Source organism: Mus caroli, unplaced genomic scaffold (genome assembly GCF_978045245.1).
Source record: "Mus caroli unplaced genomic scaffold, Mus_caroli_1 scaffold_19, whole genome shotgun sequence".
Lineage (NCBI taxonomy): Eukaryota > Metazoa > Chordata > Mammalia > Rodentia > Muridae > Mus > Mus caroli.
In genome coordinates, this window is record NW_028227274.1 from 31302501 (window position 1) to 31329286 (window position 26786).

At 44.1% G+C, this 26786-nt stretch overlaps 1 protein-coding gene across 6 annotated transcripts in view; it reads right to left on the reverse strand.

Annotated features, from left to right (window-relative positions):
* Window positions 1-26786, reverse strand: part of Epb41l4a (erythrocyte membrane protein band 4.1 like 4A) — a 216376-nt gene that overhangs the window by 78494 nt on the left and 111096 nt on the right. For 4 of the 6 annotated variants that reach the window (XM_085833764.1, XM_021150638.3, XM_085833765.1 and 1 more), the window contains 7 exons: window positions 18760-18811; window positions 13658-13736; window positions 7653-7750; window positions 6382-6502; window positions 4411-4498; window positions 2180-2268; window positions 1583-1646 (listed from right to left, as the gene is read on the reverse strand). In XM_085833764.1, the coding sequence (XP_085689890.1) occupies window positions 1583-1646; window positions 2180-2268; window positions 4411-4498; window positions 6382-6502; window positions 7653-7750; window positions 13658-13736; window positions 18760-18811 (591 nt within the window). Of the gene's footprint in view, window positions 1-1582; window positions 1647-2179; window positions 2269-4410; window positions 4499-6381; window positions 6503-7652; window positions 7751-13657; window positions 13737-18755; window positions 18812-26786 lie in introns of all 6 variants that reach the window. The other 2 variants (XM_085833766.1, XM_085833767.1) reach the window with 2 other exon arrangements.

The window sequence follows — 26786 nt, forward strand, 5'->3', positions numbered from 1 at the left end:
TCTAATTAGACATTAAAAACAAAATGAATTTCCAAGCACCCCTCCCCCAAGAAACTAGACAATTAATGTATATTTGTATGTGACGTGGGAACCATCACTTTCTGAAAATCTGGTAATGTCTCATCCTCACAAGTTCAAATTCACCTCAAAACCTAATTCTAATTCCATCAACCAAATCTTTTTTGGGGGGAGGGGTGAGGGAGGAGTGCTAGAGTCAAGGTTTTCAACCTGTGGGTCATGACCCCTTTAGGGGTAGAATGAACCTTTTATAAGAATGGACTAAGACCAACGGAAGACACAAACACTACAATCCACAACAGTAGCAAAATTACAGTTATGAAATAGAAACAAAGATGGTTTTATGGCTAGGAGTAGCCATAGCATGAGAAACCACATTAAAAGGCCACATCAGCCCTAGGAAGGTTGAGAAACACTACCCTCGAGGAAGAACAGATAGTATTAGAGTTTTGAACTTTGTAGATCACCTCAAAAAGTCAGTTCATTAGCCACTTAGCAGATATTAAGGTGGAGTCTGTACATGTGAGTCGCTCTGCTATATACCATGTCCCCAAGCCTGGGGGCTACTACACAGAGCAGACAGCTCCATGTGTGGCCATTTAAGCACCAGTTTATTCCTAAAATCTCTCTAACACCAAAACAAGGTCAATTCAAAGCTTGCCCTGGTAGCATACACCTGTCTTCCCAGCACTTGGAAGCTGAGGCGGGAGGACTGCCATGATGAGTTCAAGGTTAACCTGGGCTACACTACAAGAGACAAGAAAACATACCAAGATCCTGTCTGAAAATGAATTTATGAGAAGCATAAAAGAAGTTGGTTCAATTCCATACTCAGTTTTACTCTACATGAAGTCACAATACAAAGAGACAGAGGAGTGGCTCCTCCTTCTTCATCGTTCCACGCATTTACCCGACATGGGTTGCACCCACAGCAAAGAGGGCAGCATTATCTTCACAGACAGATCAAATGGAATCCCTCATGCTCTTGTTTGCCACCTTGGACCAGATTCTACAAGCTACCTACGAAGGTGTGAAAACACAGGCAGACCCACCCGTTTTACCCGCTGCCCAAAGGCTGCCACAGCGCCTGAGGTCAACAGGCCCCGCCCCTCGGCTTCTGGTCTCCCTGGAAAGCATCCAGAATTTCCATCAGTTTAGCCATCATGCTCACCAGGTAAGACCAAACTGGTCCCCAATGGGTTGGGTTGTTTCGTTTATTTCAGAACAAAATGAAGACGCACTTCTGCAGGTCCACGCAGCCTACACCGTTCAGATTACACGAATCCCGCCTTCACAGGCAGGACTGAAAAGCAACTTGCAGACATAACGCAGATTGCCCTATTCTATCCTCTGCCTGGAAAGGTTTGCTTTGTTCTGCGAAAAGTGAAATGACCCCCACGCCCCCCCCCCCCGCAGAAATGTGTGGGTGACGTAATTAACCTCGTTCCGCAAGGCTGCAGCTAAAGAAAGCATGGTAGCTGCACTCCGAGTATCTCTTGAGTGACCACTGAGCAGATGCGATCCTCTCCTCTCACAGTACAGCTAGATGCCCACAGAAACTTACGTCTTTTCCCAAGACTCTGAGCTCAAACTGGGTTTCCTTGAAGTGCACCTTTGTAATCCGAGGCCTGAAAAACAAAGCAGACAGGGTTGTGCTTGCTGGTTTTCAGGGCACATCACTTTTCAGAAACCCATAGAGGCGTCCAGCGGGAACGGATTGAGAAGTGCAGGCTCCTTTATACTGTGGAGGACACGGCAGAGCATCCCTGCACGTCCTCCACTCTGGACATTCTCTCTAAGTTTCTCCACTAACACACAAGCAAGCTTGCACTCCCCAGGCCTAGAGGCACCACCTTCCAGACATACCCAGGGCCACAGTTCCCCAATCCCTCCGCTCCCCCTCTTAGAGCTAAAACAGCAGCTAGTCCTGGAGACGTGGTCCAGCAGCACACGGGAGGGTGGGTGGGGAATCCTACTATATAGTTCCATGGACAAGAGAGCCCAGAACAACAGCTGAAAGTTACAGAGAAGATACCTAACTTTGCAATCAATTTCATCCACTTTTCTACTCACTACTGAAAAGGCACACGTTCCAGGCCCCCAAAGCCCGATGGATACAGCGCCCACTCTAACGCAGACTCTGTCCCCAAGTCATACCTACCAGAAATACTTCCCCACTTGCTTTTTATTCTTATAGACGACAACTCCCGATGGAGTCAAGCCTAAGAAGTACTCGGACTTATTTTCTCCCTGAAAAAGCAAACAGACAAATAAAGCATACGTTCCTAAAACCACTAGCTTGTTCATAAAGGAGCTCTTGGTAAAAACTATAAATGGCCATAGAAATGTATTTTGTTGGAGTAACACTGGATTTGTTTTGAAAGATAACAAATCAACAAGAAACCATTAATGTGATGCTATTTCCCCTCAGTCCTTAGGAGTATTTTTCCTAGCATCAAATCTACACTTGTGACTTCAGTCCATGAGAAGGAACGCCTGCTGACAGGCAGCCCGATGCTGCTTATGAGCTGGTGCTTAAGCCGTGGTGGAATCAACCGTGCAGCTTAAAATTCAGATGAGGACGAGCCACCAAATCAGTTACCTCAGACTATCCAGTGAAGGAGGCAGAGTGTCAAAAGCACACAGGGGCTTCAAACAACGGTTTGTAAATGGCTTGTCTTGGTTCTACTCTCTGATGTGGATAAAGCTGAGGCCCGGCTTTTACCAGGGGAAATTTTAGGCAGCTGCCTACAGACAGAGACTTTCATGGCCTGAGGTCTATCAGGGCCCTTCCTACCTCCACTAGTAACTCTGAGACTGCTCAGAATTTGAGAAGCATAATGGCAAGAGAGCCTTCATTTCCAGGCAATGATAAATCTCAAATCATAAGACAGGACCCTGAAGTGATAAAGCCACAGGCCAAGCGGACACCAAGAACATGCACAGAGCTGTCTGCTGAATAGCCTGCAAGCAGAAGACAACTGTTCCAGAAAAATCCAACCTCCATCTCTAGAAAGTCATTCGTCCTCGGAGGGAAGCAAGACCTAACACACCTGAGTCATTTCCCGTAACTTCTCAGCACCACCCTCCCAAACTGGAAAGCTTGGTAATGAATCAAGATAAACATTACAGAATCCACAAGCACTGTGCAAAAGCCTCTATAAATTTCCTAGGAGGTGTATTTTTTAAACACCCAAAAACCTCCCAGGATGGACATAGGCAGCAAGAGAGAAGTCAACTACTTCATGGCGTTTCAAAAACTCCTTCCTTCCTTCTGTCGGTCGTTCCTTCCTTCCTTCCTTCCTTCCTTCCTTCCTTCCTTCCTTCCTTCTGTCCTTCCTTCCTTCGCTGCTTTTCCAGGCTGGTCTCGAATGTGAGATGGCCCTGCCTTGACCTGGAACTACCTTCCTGAGATTTCAGAACTCTGCTACCCAGACCTCAGAGGTACTCTTAAGCAGGCAGCATTTCATTCTCCAATAAGAGCGGTGTCTAATACCAGAGACCCTCTGCCTCCTCCAAGTCTGTAACTTCCACTGACACACTGAATATATACTCAAGGGTCTTTCTAACTCTAAAAGTTAGGATGAACCAGGAACAATGGCAGGTGCCTGGAATCCCAGCACTCCACAGGTATAGACAAGCAAAGTTGGAGCCAGTCTGGACTACACTGGACTAAGATCCCAAATGACTGTCTGAATTAATAATAAGCATGGTTTCTGGTTTTAGAAAATACTAATGAGCTAAAGACATGCTACAGAATAAACACAGGGGTGCAGATACGAATGATATACTCAAAGAAAGAGAAAAGTTGGAGAGGGTAGGACCTGGCTCTGGGATACTTGTTAAGGATCTGATGGACACTCACTGACAACAGCTGGCAGGTTTCCTGGCTACTAAAGAAAACTGACAAATACTAGCCACACAACAGCTCCCCTGTTGACAGAACACTATCCACTCAACTCCATCTGCCAACTGCCGCACCAGGACCACTGCCCAATACCTACTTTACCTGGCAAAAACCTTATTCTTTTCAGCCATAAAAAGAAAAAAAAATCTATTTTTAGAAAGTCCTTCCATTTTCTAATGTCGTCAATTACAGACTGGTTTTTAAACTGTCCTGACATTTAGCTAAGCCCTTTGGAACTGTTATCCAGACTGTGTTTGCAAGCCCGGTTGATTGTTTTCTACACATGGAAATATAATCACCAACTTTTATGCAAAACTCATTAGGGTTTAATCCGCATAAGAGCTGCTTGGCGTTTGAAAGCACAGGAGGCCCTATCATTGGCGTGCTAGACAGGAGGGCTGCAGCTTCCCTCAGGGAGTTTCCCTGACTTTTTAACAAAAATGTCATCCGCTTAAAATATTTTGTGTTAATTAAATGTTACTCACATAGACAGGATGGAGGTCAACACCATACATCTCCAGGGATTTGGCAGTCCTCAAGTAATTCAGCTCAGCTTCAGAAGGAGCCTGACCCCTACACCCGGAATAAACACAACGCCATACTTTACTGAGAGCCACTCCACTTCTAGAGGAGGACACTCACTGGTAAGACAAGGAACACTCTACACTAATGCAAAGGCTAAGGCTTTGTACCTCAGGAAGAATTCGGCCCTCTGGGTGACGACAAGCTAATATTTATAAGTTAATTTCATTTACCAGACCTATTTCTGCTTGTTACAGTCTATTCCCAAATTCTCAGTGTGTATTAAAATTTTTTTCTCAGTTTCAAAAGCTCCCAAAGAGATTATTGAGAATATAAGCATTCAAATTAAAAAGCAGCCACTTCCCAAGGAGCAAGAAGATGTCTCCAAGCACTACTGGGGGGCAGCCGCGGCAGCACCAGCAGCACCAGCAGCAGCTGCATCTCAGGAGCAACTGGAGCTGGCACCACACCAGGCAAGGAGCTGAAGGCCCCACTACCCAGCAGGGATCACGCCAACAGCTCCTGCGCACAGAAACTGTAAAGTGCTTGTTGTTTTCATAATTGAGTACAGAAATTTTCCTAAGGCCTTCACTGGTGGTAATATCCAGACAACACCATTTGCTCTTAATGAGGGTGAGCATCTGCCAGGACCCTCCATGGATGAATAGGGGCTGGGGGGGGGGGGGAGGCGTGAGTGTGTGTGTAGGGGGAGGTGGTTAACAAAAGATAAAAGCTGTGAAGACCGTCCCCAAATTGAGATGTGCTCTCTGATGTATTCCCTGACTTCAGGCACCGTGCATAGCCTGGAAGAATGTTCTTCATAAACTGGTCACATGAAAACTGCCAAACTTTGAGCATGCTTTATTTATTCCTGGACAACTGGCCACACAAGTGCATAAAACATGTACGAGGGCCTTTATCCAAAACCCTACAATTTCGAAATACACTTATACTTTGAAACTCCTAGTAGAATTAGTATTCGCAGACTGTGCCAAACACACTGCCCTTTATAATGTATAACAAGCTCTCTCTTGTTAGCATCCACTTCAGCAAAAGCCCTAAAATGAAGGATTCTATTTCCAGGCAAGAGAGCGGTCTAGTGCATGCTAATCCAAGATGGAGAGTCGGTTCCTCTGATTGCTATTCCGCAATTGACTTCTGCTGCTAACCACGGAGGCAGATCTATTCAGCAAACATTTTTGTTGAGCAGATTAATTCTACATTTTTTTCCTTAACTATAATAGATCTGAAACCAAGTATATTCGAAGGGGAATGTTACACAAGAAGCAAAAAGGCGATGCTAATCAGTACAGAGGATTTAACCAAAATAACTATAATTAAATTATAACTTCAGTGCTCTGGGCAATTAGCTGAGAATCTTCCCAGGGGAGCACGTGAACTCTAAGGTGCACCAGGGCTAGCAAAACTCCTGCAGAAGCTACACACTAGTGTCTTCGTGCACAGGCTCACTGGCCATGGCCTAGATAGGATTTTTGCTTCTAATTCTAAAGACTTGTATACTTACTACAGGGCAAATCTCAAATACACAAAGGCATGTGTCTTTAGTTATTTTCATATAGTCACAAGTAGTGTTTATACATTGTAAGATTTCTCAGGTTCCTAGTGATGAGAAAACCTATAAAACATCTGCTTATGTACAATCACAATGCCTAAATCTATACAAAATCAGTTTTCTCTATGGGAATTATGCAGAGAGGAGAGGTCAGGAGTCATCTATCAAAACTATGGCGACTTTAGGTACCAGGCTTATTGTCTCCTCTATACTACTTAGATAGCTGGGGTTTTCAATGAGCATTTATTGTTGTAAAAGAAGCAAACGAGTGCTCACGGCACAGGTGAGTTTATCACTGGGAACATTTATAACTGTCTTGGCTGACACTGATGAAGGCTGATGCAACACGTAATTCGCCTACATTAGAGTTTTATGAATCCTTTCTATGGCTTCTTCCAGCTCTTCCTTCTGATCAGGAACAAACCGGTACTCCGACACATACCCCGCAGTGTGCTTGTATGGGTCGTGGTCTCCCAGTTCAGCTGGAAAACAAAATGTCATTTTATTCATAGAGTTTTCCCCTTAACTCTCACAGGTAACAGTATTTGTAGGACGTGGTTCTAAAAATACAGGGATGGAATTTTTCTATCATGTTTAAACATTTTTCTTCAAATGCTTTTATCAATAAAATAATACAGTTAAGATAACTACTAAATAGCTTTACTAAAACATGACAAAGGAAAAAAACTTCAGCAAAGAAGTAATAATAATAAAGTAAAAATAATATAAATAAATTAGGATTTAAAAAATAAAGTGGTTTTGCATTCCCACAGACTATCATCATTTTATTTCAATTCTTCTTATCAGTATTTATGAACTACAATGAACGTGCACGTTTTGAGTTCGAGGTTATGTATTCTGGTAACACTGGAGATGATCCATGTACCTTCTCAAACAATGAAACCGAGAAGGTGAACATAGCATTCAAAACAACCACGCTGCAGGTGACAGACTGGGTCTGTCTGATAACCATCAACACAGAGAAACAAAGCAACCCAGAAAGTTAGGATTAACCTCTTCCTTTAATAATCTACCTTCTAAGTTCCAACCCAGCTTATCTAGTTGACATTCTGCCGGGGACATCTAGTCTATATAATGTGTAGTCTACTAATGTCTCAAAGACCAAGCTATTTATCTAGGTTTTCCAACACCACATTTGAAACATGCCCAGGCTGAGCTTTCAAAGGGACCAAATAACCCAGAGCCACCTGACACAGCCACCATGGTGACCCAGGAAGTGAAGTACTTAAGAGTTCAGATAGTGTCACTCTGGGCTTGCTGTCACCGCGCTGACAGTGGCGGCGTGGTCTTTGGGATAGGCACAGGATGCAGAGTCACAGAACTCAGGCAAAGGGAAGAATCGAAAGAGGTTTTGGCTTTCTTAGGAATCAGGGTTAATCCTGAAGCTAGAATCATATACAACCCCTTTAAGGAAAAATGTAGCCAGCTCCACTCTTACATCTTTGGAAAGGATACTGGTTAAGATTTGAATTCTGACTGGTTTCATTTTATTTTCCAAAATAATGTCTAAATAAGAAGAGTTGCAAAAAAAAAAAAAAACTTACGTACAAATAAAAATTCAAATATTTCCCCTAAGCATTTCTGAAGCAAATGGACCTGTGTGGAACCTACCCTGGATGGCATATGCCCCCATCTGAGCAGCAATATTGACAGGGCAAGGCAGCCGGCCCTGAAGGGCATCTTGCTTCACCTGTAAGAAAAACTGATATCTAAAAGAGAAATGGAGAAAGGAGATTAACAATCTCTGGTGCTGCTCAGACTTGAAGCTTCAGGCCCTGACCAGCAAGAGAAAACCAAACATCTTTAATTTAAAAGAGTATGCCACTCCCAGCCTTCTGCGAACAAAGAGGGATGAGAACAAGCCAACCCACTTCACACTTCACATGGCCACACTGGGTGACTGAACTCTCCAGGCAAACCTTCTGGCCTGCACAGTGGTTCTGCTGCTCACTGCGTCTGTAGCTTTTCACTGCTACTTAGCTTCTCTAAAGGCCAGCAGCCTCTCAGGATGGGGAACGGACAGTACCAATTCATGGGGTCAGTGCGAAGGTTAAATGTCGAGTCACCACCGTCAGTATCACCGCTGTGAGTATGTCAACAAATGCTGTTCTCAAGAGGAAGAAATTACAAGGATCCTACCTGGATTTTATGTGTCATCTACAAGGCCCCAAAGCATGTATCCCAGCCAAAATCAACACTGTAGTGTATCTCCATCTATCTTCCCACGTATTAAGACTTGGCTCATTGTTTCTGCTTGGCTCATTCCATATTACCTTCTTTTATAATCATGGTTCCAAGAAGTGTTTTCAGCACTGTTAAAAACTGTTACACCTTCTGTGGCTTTTACATACAATCACCTAGGAAAATGAGGTCAGCGCTGTGATCTTCATTCTGCAGATGATGTAACTGGCCCAAGATCTCAGAACTGCTGGCTAAGCAGCTGAAACAGAACTAGAGCCCAAAGACTTGGATTCTAGAACCCTCCCAGTCAGGAGACCACATGTGGGCTGGAGGATGGCTCTGTTGATAAAGTGTCCACTGTACAAGCAGAGGAACCAGAGTTTGGTTCCAAGAACCTGCTTTTTAAAGGCAGATATGGTAGTGTGCCTATAATCCCAGCTTGCAGGAGGCAGATATGGGTAAATTTACGGAGTTCCCTGGCAAAGCTAGGCTAATTGGTGATCTGAGGCCAATGAGAACACTTGTCTCAAGATTCAAGGTGGACAGTGCCTGAGGAGTGACACCTACAGAGACCTGTGGCCTACACACACACACACACACACACACACACACACACACACACACATGCATCCACACATGCATGCATCCACACACATAAACACATGTATACACAAACATGCATACACAAATGCTTCTATACATACATACACATGGATCCACACATGCATCCACACTTGCATCCATACACATAAACACATGCATACACAAACATGCATACACACGTGCATCTATACATACATACACATGGATCCACACACATGCATCCACACTCACACCCACTCACATACTCACAGAGGTACCAACACATCCATAGACACACACATACACACATACATACACACGTGCATCTATACATATATACACATGCATACACACACACACACACACTCACATATCCACAGAGGCAACACATTCATCCACACACATACACACATGGACCCACAGATGCATACACACACACACACACACACACACACATACACACACACGCGCGCGCGCGCGCGCGCGCGCAGGTGCACATGCACACACACATCCACACGTGCACCCCACAAACCAGCACACTGTATCCAGTTGCTGTCACTAACGTGCCCTCACATGCCCGCATCCTTCAGGCTGCCCTGTGACCTCCCTTCCTCTGTATGGTTCAATGTCACCGGGAGAGGCAAAGACAAGAAAAATAAATGGAGTCTAGAAATCCTCTGTGATAAATACCTTTACTGCTTACAGCTAAAGCCTATGGGGAAATCTAAATGGTAAAGGCCACACTGGCCATTCCCAATTGATACCAAGTTGGAGTGTGGGTGCAGGTTTGAGGCAAAACCTCCTCACTGGCTGCTTCAGGAGCTGATACACTGCTCTCAGGTGCCATGTGAGAGACCTAGGGACTCAGGAAAACCATGCTTGACAGCCACATTCAATCACAAATATTTGGCAGTATGGCTGTAACATATTCCTCTCCACCCCGATCCAGAACCCTTGCATGTTTAGCCTGGTCTGCCATCCCGTGTATCCCACTTCCAGCCTTTGCATGTTTAAATCTGGTCTGCTGTCCCATGTATCGCACTTCCCATCCTTTCAAAGATGTGAGCACCTTTAGAGCAAAGACAATTTTTTTAAATACCCTACCAAAAAAAAAATCCCTTACCCTCAGGTTCAGCTCATGTTGCGCAGGTCGAGGGTAAGGTACACTCTTACTTCTTGGGCCAACTCTCTTGCCAGAGAACAAGGGCCAGGTAATGAAAACAGGTGAGTTTAATACTAAATCCTATCAAAGACTTTAGAAACTAAAATGACCTCCTTGGTTTTTATTTTAAGTTCAAACAAAACTCATTACCCAGTTAAAAGTACAAAAATGTTTCCTTCAAGTGATAGAAACCAGATCGTCTTTTCTTCAGACAGTCAGAGAGCATGACACTCCACACAGCTAATAAATGAAGAGTGAGCAAGTGGGGGTATCCAGTCTTAACACACCAACCCTAGACATGCATGCTACGAGACTGTAGTCAGATGATGCGTAGCGAAATGCACTCACCTGCCTACACAGCTCTGATTAATAACAGGTAAACCTAGAAGACCTATCTCAGGGCTCCACATTGATCTTTTTCTATTTCGCGAAGCAACAAATAAAACACTACAAGCTATCACGAGCCCCTGTCAGCTGCCCTACAGATTTACTGAACATTTACATCGTTTGCACTGGAGTCCGTACTATGTGTACGCTAAGTAACTACATTATTCCAGTCATCTTTCTGTACAAATATAAAACTCCACTTAGCAGAAGAGAACTGGTTGAATGGCAAGAGAGGTCCAAGCAAGATATACAAAATATTATGAGTTTTAAAAATCTATTTACATGGAAACCCTGTAATTCTGCTATGTTGTCAGAAAACTGGGATTTTTAAAAAATAAATAAAAGATTACACAATTTTCTCAAAATTACACAACTGATCAGATGGAAGACTATACACAAAAAAGTTTCCATTATCTTATATTTCATATAAAATTATGAAAAACTCAAAAACCACTACAGAGTAGGCTGGGCCAACGTTCCAAAGAACAGAATCAAGATAAGCATTCTACTTGGGATTTTTTTATTTGTTTGTTTGCTTGCTTTGTGGCCTTGAACTCAGAGAAATCCTTCTGCCTCAGCTTCCCAAGTGTTAAGTTGCCTAGCTGAACTTAAACTTGGAAACACTGAAACTTCGTTTGGAAATACTAGCCACAAAATGGCTTTCCTTTAATTGAATATTAGAGAATTTTGCTTTTGAGTTTCAGTTTTCGCTTTCAGCCTGGGAAAGAGCTCTGTGTGTAGAAAACGCTTGCTGACCAGAATGCTTGTCAGAACTGACCAGAACACTTGCTGGAACCTGATGGTGTGGGAGCAGGCGACGGCAATCTCAGCATTCCCACCACAGGATGGAAGCCAGAGACAGGACAAATGATGGAAGTTCCTGGGCTGGACCAGCCAGGAATGTTCAGCATAGGAGCCAAAACAAGAGATACCCTGCTTCAGAATAAGAAAGAACAGGGCTGTAGAGATGGCTCAGAGGTGTAGAGCACTGACTGCTCTTGTAGAGGTCCTGAGTTCAATTCCCAGCAACCACATGGTGGCTCACAACCATCCGTAATGGGATCGGATGCCCTCTTCTGGTGTGTCTGAAGAGAATGCCAGTGTGCTCACATACATAAAATAAATAAATCTTATTAAAAAAGAAAGAAAGAAGACTTACCTCCACACACATGCCATACCACCTATGCACCACACACACACACACACACACTCACACACACACACACATACACACACACATTCACACAACACACTCACACACACACACACATTCACACAACACACACACACTCACACACTCACACACACACATTCACACAACACACACACACTCACACACTCACACACACACACACACAGTTATCCTAAGTAATCTGTTCACTTTCCCACAACAACGTCCTCATGCAGGTCAACAGCATCACCCTCTGGCGATCACCTATTAAATGTGAACTTAGCTTGCCTATGTTTATACCACCTATAAGCTAATCATGTCATCTGGTTCTTGAACAATCGGGTGTGATACCTGGCAGGAAAATGGCTGTGCTTCAAGTTCTCTGGGACATCAACATTAGATGAGTGTGAAGGAAATGTTCTGTTCCCTCTTCATACATGTTAAACACAGGTAAAGAAACATATTTGGAAGCTAACTCTATTTAAGTGCAACTTCACTGTACTGTCAGGGCAAACACAGGGCGAATGACTAAGACTTCACCCTGATGGAATACTTAGCACTCAAACACACACATCACCCTATACAAAGCTTACAAAAGTCTTTGAGACAGATACTGAGGCAGAATCCATCAAAATGATGGACGTTCACTACTTTTAAACAAAATGTCCCTTTGCCATTCTATAATGAGTTACAGGGATGAACACATTTTTACACCTCTTGGACTTGGTTTCTGCCCTGCTCCCTCCCCCAAACCCACTCTCACCCCCACCCCCGCCCCTGCAAAGCTCTAATATAAATACCTCTCCTCTCAGAACAAGTGTGTGCTAGAGAGCCCACACAGGCACTGGCTTTTCAGAGTGCTCAGAAGCAGGTGCCGTGGGGACCGACATCACGTGGTTCTGGAGACGAGGCTTACGTGTGGCAGATCAGAGGAGAATGGGAAAGCCCAACAGTGAGTCCAAAATAAAGATGAAAGAAAGACTGAGCAGAAAAGCACGAGAATGCAAAAGGAGCTGAGAGCACGGCCTGCTGAGCAAGCAAGAGGCCATGAGTTTGGATCCCTGGCACCCACATCACAAGCCAGGCACGGTGGTGCACATCTACAGACCCACCCCTAGCACCCACATCACAAGCCAGGCACAGTGGTGCACGTCTACAGACCCATCCTGGCTCACAAGGCAAGCATTTCCCTGGGGTTTGATACCCAGACACTCCAGCCAAATAAATTGGCTTCAGGTTCAAAAAAGACCTTGTCGCAAAAAGTGAAGAAGAATGATAACAAAAAATACCTGACCTCTGACCCTCTGCCTGTGCACAACCCCACATATATGCAGATGCACTTATAAAAGGATGGGATAGAGAGTGGGAGAAACACACAGGTTGCCTTTGTTGATCTGATTTCTAGTTTTTGTCATAATGTATGAAGCTTGACTTCAGTCCATAATAAAGTTCACTGGAAAATTAACCACTGACTTCTGGCAGATGCTTTGGCTTCACGGCTAGTTCACTGGTCAAGTGCGTTTTTCAGGGACCCGATAGCCTTCTCTGCTAAGGCACTTTCTGTGGACTGTGATCTATCCAACCAATGCCAATGAGAAAAATCTGTCTTTACTGAAATATTTTTTTTGGTAATAAAGAGAAAATAATACATTATAATACTGATCTTTTATTTCCCCTGTTAATACTGAAAGTGATTATCTCTTCATTTCCTGCAGAGATAAATGAAATATTTAAACAGCTGATATTTCCTCTACAACTAATTAAAGAAAAATAACTGACTTTCTTAATGTATATTTATAAACACAAAACTAGCATCAAAACGCCCTCTGTTTGCAGTTCAAATGACTGTTCTTCCACAAACACAAAGACTGAAGGCGGAACAATGACAGAAAATATCCCGTCACAGAGATGCAAAATCTATCATCATGTCACCCAGGTTCCTGTCATTTTCCAAACATATCTATCATGGACCCTGAGCTACCTAGTGCAAGGCTAAAATTTAATCCTCACAGCAGACAAATTGCAAGACATGGCTCAACACACATGCAAGTGTTTCACTTTTAATACCTTTAATCCACTTTTAATACAGCCTTTCATACGGCACATTATTCAAAGATAAAGTCAATACTATACCTGGTTATTTCTTCTTTGAGTTTACATGGATCTTCAGCATAGAATTTAATACCAAAATACAAAGTATATGGAGGTCCAGCTTTAAAAAAAAAAAGTAAAAACTAATTATACTTCATATTATAATCAAAATTGCATTGTAATATGTAACAATTAATTATATTCACACATGGAGAGTGCATTAAATATGAAAACCATCTATTTCATGCAGTTGACAGTTCATTTACATACAAATTGCATTTTAAGCTTTACACTCTCATATTAAATAATATTAGTATTACAATTTACCTCTAGGTATACTAGTATACTATCTATACACTGTCTCTCTCTCTCTCTCTCTCTCTCTCTCTCTCTCCCCTCCCCTCTGTGTGTGTGTGTGTGTGTGTGTGTGTGTGTGTGTGTGTGTGTGTGTGTTTGAGTCAGCATCTCTATGTAGTTCTGGCTAGCCTGACTGAAACCTGCTATGTAGACCAGGCTGGCCTTGAACTTACAGAGATCCACCATCCCCTGTGCCCCCATTGCTGGGATTAAGCTACCTTTATGTACCACCATGCCTAGCTCACATATACTTTTAAAAACTATAGATGATTTTAAATTGGGGAGAAAAACAAACTTAGAAGCTAGGGACATGGCTCAGTGGGTAAGAGTGATTGCTACATAAACAAGAGGATCTGAGTTCAGATTCCAACATCAGTGTAAACAGCTGGATACAGCTGCAACTGTGCCTGCAGCCTCAGCACTGTGTGGGGCCAAGACAGGAGGTTCTGGGGGGGGGGGGGTTCTGACTGCCAATCCAGCTCCTGGTCCCATAAAGGACCACATCTCAAGGGAATAAAGCACCCTCTTCTAGTCTCTGCATATAGTCACACACACACACACACACACACACACACACACACACACACACACCCATAATTACATTTACACAAAGTAGGAAAGGTAAGATATGGCTCGGGACTACTGAAAGCAAGTGCATGCCCACACATAAACACAGAAAGCACTTACGGTCAAACACACCACACTGCCGCTGGTTACGACAGCTGCTCGGACAGTCTATACACAATTTTTATTAACTTATATTTTGAGTCGCTCATGAAGGGAGGGAGGGAGGAGGAAGGAAAGATTCTTTCATAATCAAAAAAAAAGAGAGCATACCGACAAATTATTTTTTTAAAGCCATCTGCTTATCACTTCAACTATAAAAACCAAAGTTTTTCTGAGTGCAGAGTAGCAGAGGGGACCACGTCAGCGAGCCACAGGCAGAGGACAAGGAACCAGCCCCCGCACACTCAAACCGACAGAGGGCAGAGATCCATCCATATATACTGGTGTGGGGAGGGCGGCCAGTCAACAGTCCTGAGCACAAAACCCTGGCATCTCATAGGGGGAAAAAAAGCTAATATATGTTGTTTTTCCAGGAAAAACACACAGGAAAGACCTAACTGTGGCAATGGCTGGAAGAGGAAGTAGTAATACTCAGTTAGCTAGAACTTTCTAGATCATGTCTATTTCTTAAGCAAAATAACGATCAGAGAGGATATGAGGCAGCACAATATCTGGTGTGTTCTTTTGTTTGTTTGTTTTTGTTTTTGTTTTGAGACAGAGTTTCTCTGTGTAGCCCTGGCTGTCCTGGAGCTCACTCTGTAGACCAGGCTGGCCTCGAACTCAGAAATCCGCCTGCCTCTGCCTCCCGAGTGCTGGGATTAAAGGCGTGTGCCACCACTGCCTGGCTATCTGGTGCATTCTTAAACTATTTTAATTTTGTGTTTAGATTCATTTTAAGTGTTTGAGTGTTTGTCTGCATATAGATATGCACACCGAGTGTGTGTCTGTTACCTCAGAGGTCAGAAGGAGTCAGATCCCTGCAACTGAGTATAGATCTTTGGGAACTGCCGTATGGGTGTCAGGAATAAAACCCAGGTCCTCTTTCAGAGCAGCCAGTGCCATTAATCACTGAGCCATCTCTCCAGTCCCTCAAACTACTCTAAATCAAAAAACATAGTCTCACATATGCAAAAAGATTTTTCTCATTTATTTACCACACACAGAAGACAACAAAAACAAATTTTAAAATTCAAATCAAAGCCTGAAATTGCACCTTCATAGGTAAATATAAATAAACACACTGTTTTTTGTTTGTTTGTTTGTTTGTTTGTTAGTTTGTTTGTTTTTAAATAAGGAGGGTCCCTTGGGTACTGGGACTTATAGTGTAGTACATTGTTCCTAGAAATATTTCTTACTCAGAGTGAATGAATGTGGTCTGCACTGTTTTCCAAGCTAAGCACTTTCAAGCTTTTATTAATAGCCCTAATACACTTTGGTTTGGGTGTTGGTTTAAGACAGGGTCCCGTTGCAGCTCTTGCTGGCCTTAGCCCTCCCCTGCAGCTGAGGCTGCTGTGAAGTCCTAATCCTCCTGCCTCCACCACCCAACCGACACACCCTCTGTTTCAGAAAGAACTTTCTATGACGTGGTGTTCCAGTGGATTGTTAGTCAGTGTTGCAACGGATTGTTTAAACAAAGGCTCTGCCCCACACACAGAAAGCAGGAGCCACGTGCCTAGTGAAAGCACATAAGAGATCCAAAGAAATGCTAGTCTCTTTTCATTTTTAGTTAAATAAATGAAGTCATAACTTACAAGCTATGTGGGAAAAAGTAGAACAAGCAATAAAGATAAAACTAATTTATAATACACGAACCATACTATTGGCTATTATCACATGTTCACACGTGTTTTGTACTCTCTTTCAAAGCTATACTAACTGAATACACAGGACTTTAAGAGCAGGCCCATCCCCCCCTTCATCTCTGCCTTCCTTCATGAGTTACTTGTCACACTTAATGCTTTCTTTAAAAATTTACATTGTAAGACTTTTAGTCTAATTTCCTATCAGTATTCCAGTATATCCGGTTTTTATGTATATGCAATCCCTGCTTGTATTCCTCACAAATACGCTACTCCCCCTGAACACAGACATGAGGAAGGTGAGACTATTAAATATTTAGAAGAGCCAGGAAGTCCAGGGATGGCTGATGGTCTGTGTCAGTCAGGCTGAGCAGATGGGTGTGCCTGTGCCCGCAGGCCAGGCGGCTGGTCTTGGCGCCCAGGGGGGCAGGGAGGCTCGCATGCCACTGAGAGGTGGATAAAGAGAAGAGACATTCTATAGACTCCAGAGCTACTTTCATTCTGTGGAACATGACAGATGACCCTATTCACCCGGCACAGACATCTCATCTGTGTCCAGTCATGAGCAGCTAAGCAGAAACTTGAAAAATGCACAATGAAAAACCCTCAGTTCGAGTTAATTTTCTTTCAGGGCTTTGGCCTTTTCCACTGGCATACGGAGGGGTTTGTGACACTTCGTACTGCCCAGTGTCGGCACAGGCCTTTAAGATCAGCACTCATGAGGCAGAGATGGGTGGATCTCTGCGAGTTCAAGACCAGTCTGGTACACAGTGAGTTCCAAGTCAGCCAGGGATACACAGTGAGAGCCTGTCTCAAACAACAGAAGTTCATGAATATTTCATTCTCAGCCCTGGCCTGGAAACTACCACAAACAGGTGAGGCTCGGCCGAGTGAAACAGCTGCCTGAAACCACAGGGGTGAGCATCAGGTCTACCCATGCCTCATATTTGGTACTGTGTGTGCCCTGTCTAGGAAAATAGACCTTTGGAGCAAACTCATCTGAAGCACTTGGGAGAGAAATCTACAGCCCTAGAAGACAACCTTGGATCCGATGGAACTGGCGTGGAACAGGTTATGAGCTATCATGTAGGTACTGGGAATCAAACTTAGGTGCTCTGGAAGAGCAGCCAGTGCTCTAATCACTGAGACATCTCTCTAACAACCCCCACACCCCTCCCCAACTTACCCCCCCACCACCACCACCCATGTCTGCCTGCTTCTTTTTGAAACAAGAACTTACTATGTAGCCCAAGCTGACCTGGAACCACTATGAAGCACAAGCTGGCCACAATTTGTGGCAACCCCCATGCCTCCGCCTCTATAGTCCCAGGCATGAACCACCATTAAGATGTTTACATTTATTTTATTACCTCAGTTTTTCCTTAGATGAGAAACCTACAGATTTATTTTAACATAACTACTCCTGAAATTTTTCTAAGTTTCTGATAATTATGGTTTATAATTGCTTCAAATGGGCCAGAGCTATAATTTGTAAATATCGTGGATTTCCACCAGAGAGGTAGATAGCCAGGAATGTAACAATGATGCTGCTGTTCAGAGAATCTGTTCTTGCTCCTGAGGGTCCTGCAGTTCCAGGTTTTTAGTTCCTTCCTGAGGTGTGGCCACATTCCTTTGCTGGGATCCATGGAAGTTCACATGACTGACATCACCACAGACAAAGGGCCCACAGGCTAAGGAGACAAAGGCCACAAAGGCCGAGGGGCCCACCAGGTTCTGATTGGCAGTCAGTCACAATGTAAACACAACGGTTGGTTAGCCATAGAGTTCTGTCTGGGATAAGGAAAATGATGGGGATGATAGCAGCTACAACAATGTGAATTATGTAATGTTGGTGAATTACACATGAAATGTTTCAAATTGTTAATTTCCCTAATTTTACCACAAAAAAAAATTTTTTGTTAAAGGATTATTCTTTTGCATACTTAAGTTTGTGCATGTGTTTATGAATAAAACCTTGGGTATGGGTATTAAGATTAAAGAATATGTACTTAATTACGACAACTTCCCCAATTAATTCGTATTGATCATTCCAAAAGGTAACTCCTGAGAAGGAACTATTTGTCTGGAAGTCACAGAAACTTTATAGGTAAACACTCCACAACCCAGGAACAAACGCTTTCCTCTCTGCCTTTCTCCCTTTTAAAGGACAGGTTTTAAAGACAAACATACAGAAAGTCACAGATAAAAACCAAGAGAGGTTGCATCTCGAGGACTTCTTCTCTACAGCAATGAGACTGGCTGAGTATCTGATTCAATTAAGCCCACCCCAGTCTGGAGAGAACCTCACACCACACAGCCCAGTGCTGCTCTCTGGTCCCTGCTGTCCCCTCACCAGCACTAATCACAGACATGTCACCATGCCCACGCCACCCACTCGCAAAATTAAAATCAAATACCTACTGTTGACCAGCTCCTTGTGTTCTGCAAGAGTTTTTGCGGGATCCAGCCAATACTACGAGACAGAGAGGGAAATCGTAACGGTTAGATGCTTTTCGCCAGCCTTTGCATCAAGAACATTTCTCAAGTATTACTCAAATGGTATTCTCAATAGTTGTTGGCACATAAACACTTCACCATGCACTGTGTCATAGCCACAAACACGCTAAGGAGTGCTCTGTGGCTAGAATGTCAAAGAGAGAGGAAAGCAGTTGCTGCCGTGGGGGGGGGGGGGAGGTGCGGGGGACCTGGAGAGACAGGCCAGGGAATGCTTCTTAGCTGCACTGCAGTCACTGTCAGGTGGGTAACAGCCAGACATTTAGGAATGAGCTGTATCACTTGGAAGGCAGTGGCTACCTCTTCATTAGCTGCTCCATGCCCTGTAACAGTTGCTACTAGGTATTAGGAAGAAAGCAATCAATTTAACTCAGATTGTCATTTAGGATCCAAGCTCAGCTGAGGACCTGAACCCTGGAGCAGAATCCCAGGGGTTTCTTCCTGGATCTTCCTGCCATTATCATGCAATAGGAGACAAAGAACTGAAAGGCTCTGAATATCCCCCCAGCATTCCTACTGGGGGAGGGGGGGTAAACAGAGTAACTCACATAAAGTCTTCAGCTGCTGGCTAACCCTCAGCTATGCAATACACGATTGTTATTAAGATGCGCAGCTCACTCTGGGGAACTGGCTTTAGCCCATCTAAGGTATTAGCTTATTAATTCAAATTAATCTTTAATGAATAGGATTGCGACCAGAATAGAAGAATTCTTGGCTCTGCAGAAGGTCTTTCCTTTTCTCCTGTGAAACAAAAATCTCCAACAGAAGCAAGCCTCAGCTCTCCATCTGCAAGAGGAGAAAGGAGAAACCACAGAAGCCCCCCAAAAGGCAGAAAGGTTCCACGGAAGGCACATGGGGGGTAAAGAAGTGAATCCTCTCTATCAGTTACCCTAGACAAAATGGAGGACCAAACACACACACACACACACACACACACACACACACACTATAAGAAAATTCTCAGAGAACCTACCAGTGTTTCCTCCCCTTGCCTTGGGTGAACCGTTATTATAAACAGTGGTTCTGATATGTTATTCAATCCTCTGACCTTCTACTTCACATTATATATGATAAGCTTTCATACCAAGTGCCCCAGTTAATCACATCACTGCCACACCATACTCAATGCATCTACACCATTTGCCATTGTCTCTCTAGGCAGTGAGCTGTTACATTACAAAGATGTTACAAAGTAACCAATAGACTCAAGTGCACCAACTTAAAACAGTGTTCCCTATCTGGCCTTGCAGACGCGCAGCCAAGCCTAGAGTCACCTTTAAAGCAGAAGAGGTGTTTCTGAATTAGGGGATGTTCTGGGGAGGCAACAATGATGGAAGAGGCTGTCTTGGTGCTGAAACTGGTTCACCGGGAAATTCTGGCTCATGGTGTATAGCAAAATGAGCCCACTATTGCTGTGCTGGGACATAAACCAGACTCATTCTCCTCTGTATCTAAAGCTGCGCATCCTTCCCACGAGATGGAAACGTACAGTGGATCGTCTATTTCTTTCCCTTGGCTGAGGAGGTGGCTCAAAGGGGAACAGCAGTCGCTGGGCAAGGCTAAGTTTGATACATTGCAACATGACCGTCCTCACACACAATATCACACTCATGCTTGCAAGTGCACACATGGGGGTTAATAAATAATTTTTAAGAATGTAAGTATGCCTTTTTTTTCAAAAGGAAAACTAAAGAAACACAACAGTTGCTTGGGCTTCTATTGCTACATAACAAATTGTCACCAAAAAAAAAAAGTGAGACCTAAAACAGCATCCATTTATTATCTCAGAGTTCTGAGGGTCAGTGGCTCTCTTCTTTCTAGGTGTCACCAAGCTGGGTTGAAGATGTCACTGACAGCTGGTGACCCACCCATCCATGAAAGCCCATAAGAGAAAGAACTGGAGGCAGATAGGTCCAGGTTCTTAGAAGTTCTCCTCATCTTTGCCAGAGGTCAAAGCACTCCAAATACTGGATTTTAATTTTAGCCATTGCATCACACACACACACACACACACGGGGACACGGACACACACACACGGACACACACACACATGAGCTCATGGACACACAGACACAGAGAATGCCAAAGGAGGAAAAGGGGGATGAGAAGAGAGACTAAAACCAGGAAGGACCCAATGAGAGCAATACTTCTAAACTTTATCTTCTAAAATGATTACAAAGTATCAAATTTTATAGGCTCTTCAGCTCAAGGCATTTGGGGTAACAAACTGCATTCTGACGTTCATTTTTGGCTGGTAGGCAAGAACATAAAAGTGGTCTATATTGATGGTATACCATGATGTGTGTGTATACTGTGTTATTTTCTTTTTTTTTTTCTGATGCCAGAAAAACAGAAAAACTGTTTCTGTTTTTCAACACTGGAAAGGCCATGAAAAGAACCCAGAAAGGAAGCTTTTATCTCAACGGGATAGGAAGGAGCTCTTGGCGTATCAAACAAAGCACTTTAATGATAATCTGTACAATTTAACCTCTATCCATGAAAATGATTAAATTTTTATGTAAAAAAGCACAATGAAGTCCTGAGATGAGATAGAAATTATAATTCTGCACAAAGCAAAGCAAAGCAAGACTCAATCAAAGGCCATTCAATCAACTCCCTGCACATCTGATATGCTAAGCATCCATCCAGAACTTGCCAGGCACAAATCTCATTTTATCCAAATGGGAGGCAGAGGTGACTGAGGTCAGACAATGATAAATGCTCAAGAAAGTAAATAATAAACACAGTCTACCAGGCTTCACAAGCCAGCATCCTCAGATGCAAAATCCACTTATGTTCAACCGAGGGAAAGATATGACCTTGGAACAACTGCAGCCACACAGTCTGACGGCACTTGTCACCACTAGTTATCAACAAGCAATCAAACACGGTGCATGCCTGGTCACACTGAACATACCAGGCTGCTGCTCATACCCCAGAGGAAAAAGGATACAGAAACTTGCTACTGGAGGCACCACACCAATCTTAAGGGTCTGGAGGTAGGCTTTACACTACATAACATGCACAGAACACTCTCTATTCGCACCCTTTATACATTACACCAGGCACCGTCCAGGGAAGTAAGATGGGCCTGCCTCTAACCGCAAGGTACTTAAAGCCTCACTAGTGACACACAGACACAGGAGTGCAATCTAGAGCGTGAGAAAATGTACATAAACTCATGTATATGTGATATTAAAATTAGATGCTAAGAAAACTCCAAGAGAAATGCAAAAAGACTTTACTAAGAGAAAAACACTGAACACTGATTTTATTAAAAAATCCTCAAGATTTATGTATAGGGAAAAGAACCTTACATTGCTATAAAATATGTGTCAGTTGTATTTTATGTTGAGATTGCTTCTCTCTCTCTCTCTCTCTCGTTATAAAACACATGTCAATCAGCCCCAACACCCTGTATGTATATATGTTGTAGTTGTCATTGTTATAAAATACATATCAATTGTCTCAAATGCCTGTGTGTTATGAAATATATATCAGCCACCTCAACTGCCCATGTGTCTGTGTGTATGGAGTGTACCTGTGTGTTTGTGTGGACACATGTGGAGGCTAAAGGTCCGTATCAGATGTCCTCAATTATTTCTCCTCATTTTTATATATTTTTAGTAATTGGGAATTTAATACATGCACACTATGTATTTGGCTTACCTTCCTTCCCAACTCCTCACAATTTTTTGTTCTGCCTTTTTTTTTTTTTTTTTTTTTGACAGTGTCTTTCACTGAGCCTGCAGGTCATTAACTTGGCTAGGCTAGTTGGCCAATGAACTCCAGGTCTCCTTAACTCCACCACACACCCTGGGGTTATGGGCAAGCCTCACCCTGCCCAGCACCTACGTGAGTGCCGGGGAACCCAACTCAGGGCCTTAGGTTTGCACAACAGGCACATCAGCAAATGAACTATCTCCCTAACCCTCCCCGACTACTGTTAGAGCAAGGGAACCTGGTTTTAGGTGACAATATACTCCTTTGCCAGAGAGCATCGTATTACATTTGGTGCTGCCCAATAGCTATGACATCAGTATTCAGTGTAACAGTACCGAGAGTGTGACCTTTAAGAGATGATTGGTCCATGAGCTGCCACCCTCCTGAATGAGCGAATGCTGCTTTCTGGGGATGGATTACCTATGGGAGCGGGGTTGGTCTGAAGCATGGCTTCTCTTCCTGCTTGGCTTCTTTCCCCTGATTACCCAATTATGATGCAGCACAAGGTCTTGCCTGGTGCACCTGTCTCATCATGGACATCCAGCCCCTAGAATCATATATCCAACTAAGTCTATCTGGTAATGTACCAGTCCCAAGTACTCTGTTACAGCAACAAAAATCAGGCTGATAGATACTTTTTATAAAGAAAAAAGACGGGGCTGATTCTAGTCCTTTCACCCACACAGAGTGAGAGTAAAGAGATACACAGAGATTCCAGGGTCACACTATGTGACGCTGACCACCAGGGTGTGGCGTTTCTGGACTGGACCTGGGTGTGATGCCATCTTGCCTATCCAGATGGTCCCAAGGAGAAACAGCCTGTATTCAATAAGAGCATCTCTGTCAGCCGGGCGTGGTGGCGCACGCCTTTAATCCCAGCACTCGGGAGGCAGAGGCAGGCGGATTTCTGAGTTCGAGGCCAGCCTGGTCTACAAAGTGAGTGCCAGGACAGCCAGGGCTACACAGAGAAACCCTGTCTCGAAAAACCAAAAAAAAAAAAAAAAAAAAAAAAAGAGCATCTCTGTCCAGTGTCACTTTTCCCCTCCTAGTTCTCCACTATTTTAAACCCTCTCTTTAGGGTGTGTGTGTGTGTGTGTGTGTGTGTGTACAGATTTTTTTTCACAAACTGGACTAGATCCTATTCTATACAAAGACAGCAGTAAATCAACGCACACCTTTCTGTTTCATCCCCGTTTCAAGCAGCCTGCTTGTTAGCATAAGCCCCAAACACCCAGTTACCCAGCAAGCATGACCACTGTCCTCCACTCTCTTTCTCCAGGATAGAAAGACAAGCAGCAAGGTATCCTTCCACTTCAGCCTGTCAATCTTAATAACAGCACCGGTGTAACTAGGAGAAAATTGACAGGGCCTTCCTTGTCTCTGACAGTCTCGGCTAAACACCATGGGCTTCTTATATGCACCTTGGCTGATAATATCACAATTCATCAATTTTCTAGGCAAAAGTCTCAAAATTAAAATTTAAAGTTTTTCATACTGTTCAATAATCAATATCCCAACTGTACTGGCTGCCTTGTGCATCAACTTGATACAAGCTAGAGTCATCAGAGAGAAAGGAGCCTCAGTTGAGGAAATGTCTCTATAGGATCCAAGGGAGGGGGGTCGAACAGCCCATTGAAGGTGGGACCGTCCCTGGGCTGGTGGCTCTGCAATCTATAAGAAAGCAGGTTGAGCAAGCCATGAGGAGCAAGCTAGTAAGCAGCACCCCTCCACGGCCTCTGCATCAGCTCCTGCCTCCAGGTTCCAGCCCTGCTTGAGTTCCTGTCCTGACTTCCTCCAATGATGGATCTGGAATGATGATGTGATCTGGAAGTATAAACCAAAAAAAAAACCCTTCCCTCCCCAATTTGTTTTTTGACCTGGTGTTTTCAGGGCAGCAATAAAACCCTAAGACACCAACCTCCAAAATTTCAATTCCAAATATTCAATTTGGGGTCTAACCCTTGCTAACTGTTCATTCACTCGGAGTCTCCTTAGAGTTCTCATAGTATACCGATTCCTTCACACTTTAAAGAAAAAACATGCAATAATAAAAGGCTTTGCCATATCTTGGACAGTGGTGAATGCAGACTCGTAACATCACAAAAGAGGGGGTGAAAGGAATGCAGGAGCCCAAGGGTGAACAGTGAGTGAGCCTGACACAGCTGCTGCACGCATGGGCTCACTGCAGCTGTAGTGATCCTCACAGCTCACCATCTCATCATGCATGGGGCGGGAGAAGACTCATGAGGCCCCACCCCTCACGGAAGGAGTAGGAGCAGCTAATGGCTCCTAGGGATGGAGCAATCAATTCTTCAGTGCTGCAGACATTGATAGGTTGCCCATGTTCTGTAACAGTGCTCATTCTGCTACCACAACTAAACTGAGTGGGTGACACACAAGAGATATCACAGTAGGAGAAGGGACTGTTAGGATGAAGATTCTCAAAGGTCAGGGGGAAGGAGATGAGAGAGAGAGTAATGGAGGTAAAAAAATGGCTATTATATACATATATGAGATTGTCAAAGAATTAAAAAAGCTTTACTCAATTTTACAATGGGTGTAATGATGATTCCTTTAAGAATTTAGGAACAGCTGGGCACAGTGGCGCATGCCTTTAATCCGGGCACTCACGAAGAAGAGGTCAGCCAGGATAGCATAGTGAGAGCTGTCTACCAAGCAACAAAAGAACTTAAGAATGCTATATAGCTTAAGAATTCTACATTCTCAACGGGCGGTGGTGGCGCATGTCTTTAATCCTAGCACTTGGGAGGCAGAGGCAGGTGGATTTCTGAGTTCGAGGCCATCCTGGTCTACAGAGTGAGTTCCAGGACAGCCAGGGCTACACAGAGAAACCCTGCCTCGAAAAAACAAAAACAACAACAACAAAAAAAGAATTCTACATTTCTACTTGCTAATGTTTCTTTCTCCTTCCCCTTAGTTCTGAGGATGAAATTTAGGGTCTCCAGTGTGCTTCATAAGCTCTTCACCCCTGAGCTACATCCCAGCCCTTTGTTCTTATTTTGAAAAAAACATATCACAAAGTTACCTGGCCTAGCCTTGAACTTACTCTGGATATAATCTAGGCTGGTCTTGAGTTTAGGGTTCTTCTGCCTTAGCCTTCCAAGTGGCCTATGACACAGAGAAGGGAGGTTGTTTAACCTTGCTTTCTGCAAGCCAAAGAATTGCCATATGAATGTTAAAATAATGAAACAATGTCTTGATTTAAGAAGTCAAAGGAGTCTGAATCACAAGAGTCACAAAGATCAAAGGGGAGGGAGGGGAGGGGAGGGGAGGGGAGGGGAGGGGAGGGGAGGGGAGGGGAGGGGAGGGAGGGAGGGGAGGGGAGGGGAGGGGAGGGGAGGGGAGGGGAGGGGAGGGGAGGGGAGGGGAGGGGAGGGGAGGGGAGGGGAGGGGAGGGAGGGAGGGGAGGGGAGGGGAGGGGAGGGGAGGGGAGGGGAGGGGAGGGGAGGGGAGGGGAGGGGAGGGGAGGGGAGGGGAGGGGAGGGGAGGGGAGGGGAGGGGAGGGGAGGGGAGGGGAGGGGAGGGGAGGGGAGGGGAGGGGAGGGGAGGGGAGGGGAGGGGAGGGAAGGGAAGGGGTCATTCTGGGGAGTTAAGGACTCAACATAACTCACACTTGCTCACGCTTGCACTCCAAGAAGTCCAGGGCTCAGTCAACATCTATCTGTGCTTGCCTTGTTGATGATGGGTACAGATCTAAAGGACTCTAAGCAACACTGGCAGGTTATGGCTTTAATTTGCTCCTTGGTATGAACGACTAAAGCCTGAGTTCCATACTAGAGCAACCTCTCAGCATGGACAAAACCAACAGTCTGTCATTGGTGCCATCCGCACAGAGGGTGGGAGCCCCATTTTTCAGCAGAAGTGGATTTCAACAAATCACTTTTGGCTCCTCTTCATAAAGTACCGCCAGCCCCCATCACGGTCACTCACAGACCCTGGCTCCATTCTGAGGATTAAGAAGTAACAACAGAAAGTGACTCGCTGAATTTAATGACATCTCTTCCGTCATTGTCATCTGAAGGCTTTACAGGGATCTACTCATTTTTCTCTCTTAATATCTCTATGCTATCTAAACTACCACAGTTACCCTTTGAGATGAAGATGGAAACACTGTGCAGCTAACCTGTCCTACAGCATAGACGTAGGTTCTAAGAACTGATATTCTACTCTCTGGAAGTGTCTGATTAGAA